Here is a 13,700-nt window from a genome sequence, read left to right as displayed (position 1 = left end):
AGAGGGAAATTGGGATAAAAAGGAGGCTGGGTCCTCCAGAAATCTGCGAGACCCCAGAGGAAATGCCCCATGGCCTCTCCCTTCATTCAAATGAAATAAAAGGACTCCTCTGTCTCCTTTTTGGACATAAACCTCTGGCGTGCGTGGATTGATTTTCCTGACAGGTTTGATGTTTGTATTTCCCAAAAGGCTGGGTTTGGGCACTGCCAGCCCCATTTCTGGACAGGTGATGGTGGTTGGACGCTGATTTTTTTACCTGTCTGCCCTCTCCAGCAGCCCCAGTGCAGCCCAGCACAGCTGGACTCAGGAGCAGCTTTGCTGAGGAACTTCTCTCAGGGCTTTTCAGAGCCCTCAAACACTCCAGGTGAAATCATTCACTTCCATTTCCCACCTCTGGGGCACTTCCAGAATCACCGGACAAGACCCCGAGCAGTGTGAAGGGCAGGCTCTGGGCAGGGGGTTGCACTACAGCCCCCCAGAGCTCTGCTCCAACAGAAATTTTCATGTAATTCTGTGAATTTAAAACATAATGGGAAAAAAAAAAAAAAAAAATCACCCCTGCCTGTACTTAAGCAATGTTTATTCCTGTGCTGTTGCAGTAAAAACACCAGTGAGGAAGGAAAGGTTGCAGAAGTCTTTAAGAACCAGCAGGCAAGCAGTGCTTCCAAATTACCTTTTTTAATCCACATAAATTATATCAAATCTGTGTCCATCCAAGGGGTTTACTGCTCCTCAGGACCAAAATCGTTGCCAGAGGAGCCCCTGAAATCGTTGTGACCTTCTGAAAATTCAATGTTCAGGCTCTCTAATGGATTTCTATTATAAACCAATTTTTACAGGCATTTGGGTTGGTTTAACCCCTGGTGGTCGGGTTCATGCGAAGGAAGGAATTGGGAGAATTCAGGTTTTGGTTTCCAGCCACCAAGGGAGCAGATTATTTCTCAGAATTCCTTGAGTGTTTTGGATGTTTTTGAACGTCCTGTGGGTGCTGCTCTGCCTTCGGTGACAGACGTGGGGCTCCTCCCACAGCAGCAGCGTTTGGGAGAAACACAAAGGACTTGGCTCTCTCCAGCTTTGAGAGCCAGGAGGTTCCCAGCACACCCCGAACTTCACAAAGGCCCAGGTCAGCTGCCGGGGGAGCGAGGAGAGTTTTCCCACGAGGAAAAAATCAAAACCAAGGGAATTCTGCCTCTTACGTAAACCTGCACCGTGCGGGGTGAACTGCCAGACACGGCTTGGCAACCCCAGCTCCGACATTTTATCCAGAAACCTCTGCAATTCCCCACGTCCCCCACCAACACTGACTCGCTTTTAGGGGCTGCATCCTTCCACACATGCACCGTTGTCTCACTATCTGCAAACACCCCGCTCTCCCTCCTGGGAGCGCCGAGAACTGGTAATTATTCTTCTGATCATTTCCTCCAGACTCATCAGGAAGACACCGGTACCCACTAATTGTCTAAGTGTTATAAAGAGGATAATTACAAAGCCATTGTGAGCCTCTAACAATCCTTTTGGTGCCTTGGCTTTTATTAGAAGCGCAGAGACAGCGGCGTGCGCTGCAGTCGGAGCCGCGTTTCCATTCCCGCGCGGCGGCGAAAGGAAGGAAAAATTCATCTCACAACTGTTTGCATTTCGGCTCCCCGAAGAACGGCATTTTGTTAAAGCTCCTGAGTCTAGCAAAAGCCAGAGAGTGTCATTGTTTTGTCCTGGAACACGGTGCAGGAAAATCATTCTCCTCTCAATTGCCACGTGGGGATTGGGCTTTTTTGTTGTTGTTTTTTTTTAAGAAGAAATGCAGGATAATTGAATTTTTGTAAACCAGGACTGGGTGTGTTTGGCTAGTTGAGAATGTGGCAAAAAAAGCAAAACAAGAGAGTTTTGGCTGCCCTAGAGCTCTCAGTGTAAACCCCTAACCGTAGGGAAATTAAGGGATTTATTCCAATGGCGCAGCAGCGCTTTAAAAACCCCAGAATTCCCATTGGGTTAAGGTCAGGGCTGCTCAGGGAGCAAAAGGACGTCAGCGTTTTATGGGAAGACAAACAAAGCCCAGAGGAGCAAAGCGAAGCCATTTACCTGGAATGCACAAGGGGTGTTATCCACACAATAAACCCTCAGATTGTAATCCAGAGAGTTGCAAGACAGGCAGCCAAAAACGGCGACTTTCAGCTGTCGAACGGCGCAGTCAGAGATGGGTTCCCCAATTAGGGCATAAGTTCCAAAGCTGTTTAAGAGAATGTGACAGGCATAAGGATCCAACAGGCAGTAGCAAGAAGTAGTTTCCTCTTCCACAGACATCACTTCCTGCAAAATGAAATTCAGGTTTAAAAAGAATAAAGCGAAGTCGCGTCAATAGGCCTCGACAATAGGAGTCATGGCATTAATTCTTTATTTTTATTCAACTGGAATGCAGAGCGTTGCTGAGAGCCAGGCTGCACTCTCGGGGAAGGGGAGAAGGGGGACTGCTTCCCTGAGTAAATATTCCCAATTTAGCCCTGAGTCAGCAGGAGGATTTATGGCCGTGCCCTGTGCAGAGCTCGCTGTGTACACACAATAATAATGATGATGCCTAAGCAATTTTAGCAGCTTTTTTTTTTTCAAGCGCTCTTGACTTTCTGGCTAATTTCCCCACCCCACCAATGTCAAGTTAAAAAATTACCTTGAAGGTTACAGTCAATAAGCAAACCTTGAACAATGGCTGGGGTTTGACTTCCTTCCAGAGCACCCGTTACAGGCACGTTTGCCTTCCTCAAAAATTCCCTCTGCTCTGCCCCTGCTGCTCAGTCCTGCCCTGTGTCCCTGTGTCCCTGTGTCCACCTGTCCCTATGTCCCTGTGCCCTCTGAACCTCTGACCCTCTGTCCACCTGTCCCTGTGTCCCTGTGCCCTCTGAACCTCTGTCCCTCTGTCCACCTGTCCCTGTGCCCTCTGTCCCTCTGTCCCTCTGTCCACCTGTCCCTCTGTCCACCTGTCCCTATGTCCCTGTGCCCTCTGAACCTCTGACCCTCTGTCCACCTGTCCCTGTGTCCCTATGTCCCTGTGTCCCTGTGTCCCTGTGTCCCTCTGTCCCTCTGTCCCTCTCTCCACCTGTCCCTCTGTCCACCTGTCCCTGTGTCCCTGTGTCCACCTGTCCCTATGTCCCTGTGCCCTCTGAACCTCTGTCCACCTGTCCCTGTGCCCTCTGACCCTCTGTCCCTCTGTCCCTCTGTCCACCTGTCCCTGTGTCCCTGTGTCCCTGTGTCCCTGTGTCCCCGTGTCCCTCTCCTCGGTGACCCAGCTATTTGAGGCCAGCATTGCTGGGGCTGCCCAAGGACGGAGTGAACCTGAATTAGGGAAAAGGGACTGGGAATGGCTGAAAGCAGAGCAAGAACCAGGCAGGGGCTCGGAGAGGGACAGGACAGAAGGACAGGCGGCAGCCATGAACCCTCGCACATCGCGGTGGAACGCCCCAAACCAACCCTGCAGCTTCTTCACAAAAACACAAAACCTGTAACTGCTGCTCTCCCTGCGTCCCCCCCTGCCAGCCCCTCTGCACGGCCGAGGGTAAATCCCATTTCCACGGAGGGCGCAGGCCGGGGCCGCGCTTACCTCCCACTTCCCCTGCGGCGTCCTCCTCTTGAGGCGGATGCTCCAGTGCTGGGGGTCGGCGTGGGCGCAGTGCGGGATGGTCAGGGCGCACGGGGTGCTCGCTGCCAGCTCGGGCGGCCCGCAGCTCACCTCGGGCCCCAGCAGCACCTCGGGGCCCTCCGGCTCCAGGCTTGGGGCGGCAAAGACAAGAGTGGCTGTCAGGAGTGAGAATTCACTGAAAATATTTCAGTTCAAGTCCAAGCACCTCCCTCATCTGCTCGTTCCGCATGGAAGCAGCAGCTGGAGATGAAACAAACCCATTAGACCCCGTCTAACTCCAATCAGCGGCTGGTCAGTTTAGGACTCCGGTATTTAAAACACATTTTGAGTTGTTTAACCCAAACGCAGCGCTGAAATTGCTCTGTGCCAGCCAGCCCTGCTTCGAGCACCAGCTGGTCCCGTCCCCACCGTGCTCTGCCTTCAGACGCTGCCATCAACAATATTTTCACAGGAGTGGAGATAAAACAAATTATGGTTTAAAAAAAAACCACAGCCTCATAAATTTTTCCAGATTGAGTGTGATCTCCCTGCTTTGAAAAGCCATTTGTATTCAGCAGGAGGAAGGAGCTCGGTGGCTGTTACAGGCTCAGGGACGGGGCTGTGCCTGGGTTGAGGGCTGGGCCGCGGTGTGGGACAGGCAGGGGACATCCCACCAGGGATTCACCCTCTGCCAGCTGACTTCCAGAGGTGTGTGACCTGCTTTTCTTCACTCCCACTCCAACAATTTGAGCCCAGCCCCACGTCCACGTGTTTTCTGGTTCTCTTGGAATGAATCCCTGGGCAGGAGCAGTGCCAGGGTGGAGGAGACTCCCTTGGACACTGAGCTGGCAATCGAAACCTCTCGCCCTGCTGGTTTTGTTGCTGTTTGGTTGTATTTTAATTTTGGTTATTTTTGGTGGTATTTTAATTCATTTGGGTCCCGTGATCCCCATGATTGGCTTCTAAATTACTGGGCACACAGTTCCTTGTTCAAATGAAAGCAATTGGTGTTTCCGAGAGGAAAAATGACTGGAGGAACCTCAACCAGGATAAGAAATAGGGAAAGGACCTCAACCAAGATAAAAATAAGAAGATACAACAATAAAACCGGGATGTAAAAAGGGGAAAAGCCCAAGCTGGCTTGGATTCCCCATTCCAGTGCCCGTGGTGACACCCTGGCGTGGAGCTGTACTGTGGGTGCTCAGAAAATGTGCTTCCCAAACACCACTCCTGCCAAAGAGAGGCTGGGACGTTCCAGCCCTTCCCTCAGCCTGTGTTGGTGAGAGGGAGACTGCAGGGGAGGGAAAAAAAAAAAAAAAAGAGGCACAACCTGGTAACAAAAAAAAAAAAAAAAAAAAGCCAAATATTTTTTTCCTTTCTCAAGAGTCACAATAATAAATTCTGCTGAAGCCTCGGTGCTTCCAAGTGTCTCTAGGGATTCTCAGGCTAAAAAAATAAATCAGAGCACCCCCAGAGCACCTGAGGGGCAGGTGCTGAGCTCCTCCTGAGCAGGGAGGGGAGAAGGGAGCAGCAGGCACAAGGATTCCGTGGATTTCACAGGAGAAGCACTCCAAGAACACTGTTGTGTCCCTCCCAGGGTGACAGCAGGTGGCCACCCCAGCACTGGGGACCAGGAGTGACTCCTTCTGTTCCATCCCAGAGCCATGAAAGGAGGCAGATCCCTGATCCTGGATCTCTCACCTGGACTCCCTCTGGGTGATGGCCAGGTAGATTTCCCAGGAACTCTCCTCTGGAATAGCTCCGTGTGGAATCAACAGGCTGACCCCTGGAAAAGAACAAGGGCAGGACTGACCCTTGGGAAGGGCAGGGATGTCAGGGACAGGGAGCAGCCCTAAGGGAATGTTCCTCTGAATTCCTGCTAGGGAATGCTCCTCTCAGTTCCTGCTTCTCACGGCACCATCATCAAATGAAAGGAACATAAATTATCAAAGGAAATAAAGCTGTCACTTTTCCATTCAGGGAAAAGGCATCTCATTTCCCAAAAAGCCTCTTGAAGGCTCTCTGCCTCTTTCCAGCAGTGAGATCAAACCTGGTCATGGTGACATCCAGGGAATGTCCCCATGGAGAGAGCACCTCCAGGCCATCACCCCTTTGTCCCCACCTGAGTGACATTCTCCTTTCACACCACCAGAGAGGCTCAGAAATCAACAGGGGAGTTTTCCACTGGGTTCCTCTGGAATTAAACTGCTTTATCCCGCTCTCAGGAGAGGGGCAATGCTTTTGAATCACATCTGCCACGCGGTGCCGAGCCCCGGGCAGGCTCCATCACACTGGAATTTACAACTGCTCGGCACAGCTGATCTTACATAAAGGCTGCGAGAATTACGTAAATTGCAAGCGGACCAAATACATATTTTAATAATCTAATTGATGGGACTATCGTTACATAAAGTAGCTAAATATACAGTATGAGGGAATTCTTAATTCATGCCTCATCTTCGTGCCTCTGCAATGTTCCTTCCTCAGCACAAAAGCAGCCTGTGGAGGGATGAAGAGTAATAAAAACATTCCCCACGTTGTGCATGCCTGGGTTGTCACTGTTATCAATCCTCTCTAAACACAAACCACGTGTTTTTATGGTAACCTTTAAAGCAGCCGTTTTGTGGGACACGGAGGATAAAGCTCTAAATCACCCAGTTCAACCAGAGAGCAGCAGATAATCCTGGAGCCGCTGGTCAAAGGAAAACAGAGCCGAATTTAAAGCGAATAAATGTCACTGGGGTTTGAAGGGTGATAACCCCTGGCTGGCAGTGGAGTCTCTGGCTTTCTGTGCCGCCTTCTGAGGAGAGGGAACGCCCAGGGTGAGGACTGGGGTCTGGGGTGATGCCAGCACAGCTCTGGGGGCCGTGACCCCGACAGCCTTTGCTGGGCTCTGATCCGCTCGATCCTGCGGGTCTGGAACGCGTCCCACAGAGCCCTGAGCTGACAAAACTCCTGCCACGGAGCAGAGGGAGCGTCTCACCAGCGCCCAGCCTGGGCCAGGAGAGCCCTGAGCTGACGGAACTCCTGCCACGGAGCAGAGGGAGCGTCTCACCAGCGCCCAGCCTGGGCCAGGAGAGCCCTGAGCTGACAAAACTCCTGCCACGGAGCAGAGGGAGCGTCTCACCAGCGCCCAGCCCGGGCCAGGGCTGCCAGGGAGGGCACGGCCAGGGAATCCGGGAGCTTTGTGCTCCCAGAAAGGGGAAAGCGGATGGGCAGGAGGGGCGGGAGCCCGGTGGGCAGTGGGGCTGTCCCCGGGGCTGGCCGCTGTCCCTCTGCCCCCCGGCAGGGCTGTGGGGCTGTGCTGGAACCTGAGCCCCTTCCGCAGGGTTCTGATCCCGTACCGGCCCTTCCCGGGGAGCCTCTCCCTCGGAGCGGGATCCAAGCGAGGCACAGCTTTGATTCCTGTGGCTTTCATGCTGCAGACATCAAGAGAGGCAGTAATTTAAAACAGTTCAAACAGGCACGATGCCTCTTCAGTCCTCAGCCCAGGCTTCCCTCTGATCACTCGTGTCCTGTGTGGGCAACGTGCCCTACTTCCCAAAATTTGCATTAACGGGGCTCCTACTTCTTCTTTCCGGGCTTTTTTTTCCTTTTTATTTTATTTATTTTTTAGTTTAGTTATAAAACACTACATCAAGCAGCCTAACCTCATTTTCTTTTTTAATGTGCTTTAATGAGAAAGCAGGCACCCACCTGTGTTGGGGACCACCAAGCGGCCCCCCAGGTGCCCGAAGAGGGCCGAGCTCCTCAGCTCGCTGCTGCTGGAGATGGAGGCCAGGTTCTGGATGAACACTGCCTTGTTCCTGGCCTGCACGGCCCCGAAGGGCCGCGGCGTGCCCTGGGGGAAGGCGCCGGCGGCGGCCTTGCCGTGGTACTCGGCCCTGTCGGTGACGCCCAGGGACACCATGAAGGAGCTCTGCACCTTGACCTTGATGTCGGCCAGGGGGTTGAACAGGGACGACTCCGTCATCAGCTCCTTGTCCAGGGGGTCCTGCAGGCAGATGGGGCCGCTGTAGGTCCTGCTGACCGTCAGCTCGGGCTGCAGGGACGAGTTCAGCAGCAGGGAGTTACCTGTGGGGACAGGAGAGGGGGTCACCTGCGGGGACACGAGACACCTGTGGGGACAGGAATTACCTGTGGGGACAGGAGAGGGGGTCACCTGTGGGGACACGAGACACCTGTGGGGACAGGAATTACCTGTGGGGACAGGAGTGACCTGTGGGGACAGGGGCAGGAGTGACCTGTGGGGACAGGAGTGACCTGTGGGGACAGGGGCAGGAGTGATCTGTGGGGACAGGAGTTACCTGTGGGGACAGGAGTGACCTGTGGGGACAGGAGTGACCTGTGGGGACAGGAATTACCTGTGGGGACAGGAGTTACCTGTGGGGACAGGAGCTACCTGTAGGGACAGGGGCAGGAGTGACCTGTGGGGACAGGAGTTACCTGTGGGGACAGGAGTGACCTGTGGGGACAGGAGTGACCTGTGGGGACAGGAATTACCTGTGGGGACAGGAGTTACCTGTGGGGACAGGAGTTACCTGTAGGGACAGGGGCAGGAGTGATCTGTGGGGACAGGAGTGACCTGTGGGGACAGGAACTACCTGTGGGGACGGGGACAGGGCTCTGTGTGGACGGAGGGGACACCTCAGGAATCCCTTCCCAAGCCCTCCCCGTCCCCCCTGGCTCTCGCTCTGCTCTCCCCGAGCTCTCAGAGCCCCAGATCCCACCAGGCCACGCTAGAGAACAGAGGAGCCGGAGCAAAGATCTGACACCTGGCATCTGCCACACCTCAGGCAGCTCCGGAGCGCGGGAATCCAAGGAGGAGCCTCCTTTGATTTGGATTCGCGTTTGCGTCTTTGTCCTTTTCCCTCTCTTGTTGTTTTCTTTCCTTACATTAAACCCCACTGGGTGACAACATCTCCCTGCAGAGCTTTTGCACAAACCCACAACTTGGTGCCTGCGGGAGCTGGGCTGGCAGGGGAGCGGGACAAGAGTGGTGCAGGGGAACACACCACGGTTATTCATTCCGAGGCATTGTACCTCAGAAAACTCTCTGAAAAATGAGGGGTGGATGGATTTAGGGCCTGAACCCTCTGGCTGTTTGGTTTTGTGGTGGGGTCCTTTTCTTTGGTGGTTTAGTCGGGTATTTTCGGAGCATCCAGAAAGAAAGGTTTTGAGCACTAAGCCAAGCAAACAATTCCCCAGAGTCGAAACAAGATTCAAACTGAACCACAAAGGAAAACGTTCCTGTTTGAGACAGTCGTTGAGATTTACACAGCCCTAATTAAAGGTCTGGATTTAGAAATGGATGAATGAACCTCCTTCAAACGTCCTTGCCTGCCAAGCCCTTTTCCCAATTTCTTGCAAGTCATGCCTGGTGAGGGACGTCTCCAGGAAATAAAGAAGCTGTAAAAACAACACCACGAAACCCCCCCAAACAAACTCTGCAACATATTTCCCTTTTCTGAAGAGAGAACAGAGACACGGGGACGCTTTCGCACGGCGCCCACGCTCGCGCCCACCCGCAATCCGGCAGGTCTGAGGTGGAACGGCAGCACAGAAGCAGTAAACATTCTGCTTCCATCCCCGTCCCTCTCCCTCCCCACCTTCCTGTTCTAGGGGAATAACACTCCCGAAAACCTGAGCGCTGCTTTTAGCGAACGTTCTGTCCGTGTTTTATGGCACTGGTGGTTTGTTTTTTTTTTTCCTAGGGATTTAGGGATTTGGTCTCGCACAGGTTTATTTCCCACAGACCCCGGTGCCTGTGTGCTGCAGCAGGGTGCAAAACACTTCCATCTGGGGGTCTGAGATTATCAGGAAGAGAATAATCCCTTTTCTTGGAGTGAGGGGAAGCTCTGTGGCAGAGAGCAGGAGGAGCTACAGCTGTGTCTCCTGGCCTTGCTCTGATTTGGCTGCTGTGCTTTAGTCCGAGCTTCCCTTAAATCAGTGTGGGAGCCGGGCACAGCATCTCTAAAGCACCTGGAGCGTGGCCAAGGAGGATTCTGTGTTTGTGGGATAGAGCAGAGCCAATTCCAGGGTCCCCGTCCCCAGACCCCCTCCCCAAATGCAGGCGTGCCTGAGCCGTGGGGGCTGCGCAGAGAAGGAGAGGAAATCGCCGCACTAACCTTGTCTGACCGTTTTAAAATTAAAACTCTGGAAGCCTCCCGTGAGTGCAGAGGAATCAATGACATCCACGCCGTACTCACTCTGACTGCGCCGGTAGAGCGTCACCCCCAGCGCCAGCACGGCCACCGCCAGCACCGCCGCCGCCAGCCCCGAGTACAGCGCGATGTCCCCGCCGCGCTCCACGTCTGCGGGGACACAAGGGAGAGCTGCGTCAGCCGCGGGGACACGGGGGGCACAGGGGACACGGGGGGGCATAGGGCATATAGGGGGACACGGGGGACACGGGAGGATATGGGGACATGGGGACATGGGGACATGGTGGGACATGGGGGGGCATAGGGCATACAGGGGGACACGGGGGACACGGGGGACACGGGGGGATATGGGGACATGGGGACATGGTGGGACATGGGGGACACGGGGGACACGGGGGGACATGGGGGGATATGGGGACATGGGGACATGGGGACATGGGGGACACGGGGGACACGGGGGGACACGGGGGAACATGGGGGAACATGGTGGGACATGGGGACATGGGGACACAGGAACATGGGGGACATGGGGGCATGGGGACATGGGGACACAGGGATATGGGGACATGGGGACGCAGGGGGACATGGGGACACAGGGGGACACGGGGGGACATGGGAATATGGTGGGACATGGGGGACACAGGGAGACATGGGTGGACATGGGGACACAGGAACATGGGGGATATGAGGATATGGGGACACAGGGACATGGGGGACACGGGGGACATGGGGGGACACGGGGGGATGCAGGGGGACACGGGGAGACACAGGGACATGGGAATATGGTGGGACATGGGGGACATGGCAGGCATGGGGGACATGGGGACAGGGGGACACAGGGGACATGGGGATCCCCCTCTTTCCCTCTGTATCTGCTGGGAGAGCTTTGGGATCAGCAGCAGCTCCGCCCCGGCTCAGCTCAGCTGAGGAGACCCCACATCCCCGGGAGCACCTTCAGTCTCCGGGAACCGCTGGAGACCGAACCTGCCGTGTCTGCAGCCAGCCAGGAGCTCAAAACCAACTTCCCACAAGTTCGAACTTTCACAGCAGAGAGGAGGAATTCACTGCTGTGACGGAATGAGCCCAAATGAGGCCTGCAGCATTCCATAATGGAAATGTCCCGTTCTGCTGCCCTCGATCTGCTGGGATTTGGGACCACGCACCACAAAATTCAATCACTGGCTGCGTCCCCTTGGGTACTTCCCTGAATTTCTGGGTCCTGCTGGGGGCTTCTCCTGCCCGGCAGAGCCCCAGGAACAGAAACTGGATTTATTCATGGCCGGCGCAAGCAACAAAAAATAACTGGGAAATCCGGAGTGCTCAGTGTCAGCAAACGAACTGCGCTGCACGGAAATAGGGTGAAAAGTTAAAATCAGCGTTTAATAAATAGCCAATTATGGAAATTACTTAATTACTGTCTGGGAGGAGGCTTCTGTTGTGCTTTTCTGCTGAAAGCCAGATAATTTCATTTTAGCTGAGTTTTAAAAAGGAGCATGGAGCTTCAGACTGTTGAGATGAAAGGAGCGAGCACCCCTGGGCAGCACCTCCTTGGCTCAACACTTCCTGACAAAGAAGCGTCTGAAAGGTGCCGCCAGCCCCAGCTGGTGTCCTGGGGAGGGACAGGGAAAAGCCCCAGGAATGGCAGCACCAGGATCCCCAGCCCCCAAACCCTGCTCCAGCTGCTGGGGCTGAATCTCAGCTGGGCACCCCAATCAAAAGTAAAATCAAAGGTTCGGTTCAGACATCCATGACAGAAAACATCCCTCTCATCCCCACTCTCCAACCGGTCCCAGTCAGCCCCAGCCTCGAGATTCCAGCACCCAACACAAAAGAAATGTTCTGGTATCCGTTTTTCCAGCACCAGAACCATTTAAGCAAGAAAACAATCCTGCCAAATTTCTCTGCTGTGTTTTCAAGTAATCTCCAAATGAAAGATGCTTCTGCTTTTAACACGTTCACAACTTTCTGGGAAGGGAAAAGAAAAATCGCAGAGTTTGAGTGGAAACACCAGCTTTGAGGAGGAGTCCACGTTCAGTGGCAGGTGAGGAAACCGCACTGAACAAACTTGTAAGGTTACAAAATTCAGATTCCTAGAACAATTCCATTGCCACGCAGTTCTACCAAAGCAATCACTAAAAGAGAAGATTTTTTTTTTAATCTAAAACCTTTTTTGAATTTTTTTTTTCATGTGATCCCCGCCTTGAAAAATGCCATAAAGAGAATTTTAAGTGTTTTAGGCTCAGTCAGGGATTGCAGTGAGTGAGATAGTGCCTGACAAGGTAACAGTGGGAGACGACAGACAGAAAAAGCAGATGCAAACCCCCAGGGTCACAAAGGCAAACTGGAAACGCTCAGATCAGAACAAAACAGCACAAACCCCAATCCAAAACCCCGCTCCCACAGCTCTGCTTTGCTCCCCAGCACCAGGTGCAGAAAGGGAAGTACAGACAATAATTACGCTTCTATTTCCTCCAGTTTCCTATTCCCAAGCTGCTTTGTTGTTACAGGGAATTAATTATGAAACGCTATTGTTGACTTAATTTCTGTGGGTAATTAGAGCAATGAATGAGGCAGGAGGAGGGAGAGGGGATGGATCTCCAGAAAGCCAGGAACAACCGGGGTCTTTCCCTTCCCTGGGAGCCATGGAGAGCTCGTGGTTATTGCACCACAAAGCGTCTTTAACTCCTCCCTTTGGATCGTTGAAAAAGGAAATCTCTGAAAGTGTGAATTACCCCTCCTGCCTGGCTGGGATGATAGATTATCGAGTCTGAGAGATGCAGAAATATCCTGGCAGGAAAAACTTCCATCACTCAGGACAGCGGTCGGGGAGAATCCCAGAGCGGCTCTGCTGCCCTCCAAGGCACAGCAGGAGCCGCTGCTCAGGTGCTCGCTGTCGCTGCAGCTTCTGGCTCTAAATCTCCTCGAGTGCTTCAGCATCTCCTTTCCCATCGATTCCCATGTCAGGCAGTTCCACTTCCCCACTTTTAAACTGTTGTACATGGGTTAGAGATGAGAGGGAGGGCACGGAATTAAAAAAAGTAAAGGGAGCGGTTTGACTCAAGCAAAATCTTTCTGAGAAGAATTTTCTTTTCATTGACTCTGAAGTATCTCCAGAGCTTGAATTGGGCACAGGTCTATAAATTTTATAATGAAAAGCTCTCACAGGAGTTCCTCCTGAGGTTCCTTCCCTGGAATAAATTGGTGGTTGCTCTGTTCTGTGGAGCACCTCTCAGAGTCACCCAGGTGATCCCAGAACTGCCAGGAAAACCCACGCAAACCTCGGGGGAACGCAGATCAGAGGCAGAGGATCCTTTGCAGGATTTGGTGGGGTTTTAAACAGCTTTATGCTAAAAGGCCAAACACAGTGTGACTCAGTGTTCCTTGAATTATTCCCATGGGACACAACTCCGTGAGAAAGGAGCCTTCTTTATGGTTTGGGATTTTGGTGTTTCTTTAGAAACAACCACTGGTTTGTTGGGTTTTTTAAAGTAATTTTTACCTCTTCACCTTCTGATCTTTTCTTCTGAATTCCTTTCACGAGAGATTAGAAATGAAGGGAAGGAGGAAGGCGTGGGAAATCTGGGGGAGCAGGGTGAGGTTCTGCTTTTATTTTTTTCCCAGAAGGGAACAAAGTGGAAACCAACCAAACGAAACTAGAAAAGCAAACATTTGTAGTCCACCAATTATTCCTTAATGAGCTGCATCCTCCTGGCCCAGGGGCAGTGGGGAGCCTGGCAGGCACCAGGAATTTTCTCCCTTTCTGCTCCAGGATCCCTGTTTGTGGTAATCGCAGCCCATTTGTCACTCCGCCTCCTGCCACTGTTACACAACATTTATTGAAAGCACATTTGATGGTAATGAAGTTTCTATTAACTATGATTAAGTTTCATGAAGCACCTGAAGATAATTTAAGATGTGCAGGAGCAGAAAAT

General features: G+C 52.8%; 1 protein-coding gene across 1 annotated transcript in view; it reads right to left on the bottom strand.

The window, feature by feature from the left end:
- Positions 1-13,700, bottom strand: part of UNC5D (unc-5 netrin receptor D) — an 86,477-nt gene that overhangs the window by 12,643 nt on the left and 60,134 nt on the right. The window contains exons 9-13 of the mRNA XM_040087615.2: positions 9,733-9,918; positions 7,301-7,678; positions 5,306-5,390; positions 3,587-3,755; positions 2,077-2,304 (exon numbers count right to left, since the gene is read on the bottom strand). Of these exons, the coding sequence (XP_039943549.1) occupies positions 2,077-2,304; positions 3,587-3,755; positions 5,306-5,390; positions 7,301-7,678; positions 9,733-9,918 (1,046 nt within the window). The remainder of the gene's footprint in view (positions 1-2,076; positions 2,305-3,586; positions 3,756-5,305; positions 5,391-7,300; positions 7,679-9,732; positions 9,919-13,700) is intronic.

Source organism: Hirundo rustica, chromosome 28, assembly GCF_015227805.2.
Source record: "Hirundo rustica isolate bHirRus1 chromosome 28, bHirRus1.pri.v3, whole genome shotgun sequence".
Lineage (NCBI taxonomy): Eukaryota > Metazoa > Chordata > Aves > Passeriformes > Hirundinidae > Hirundo > Hirundo rustica.
This window is presented reverse-complemented; position numbering and strand designations above follow the sequence as displayed.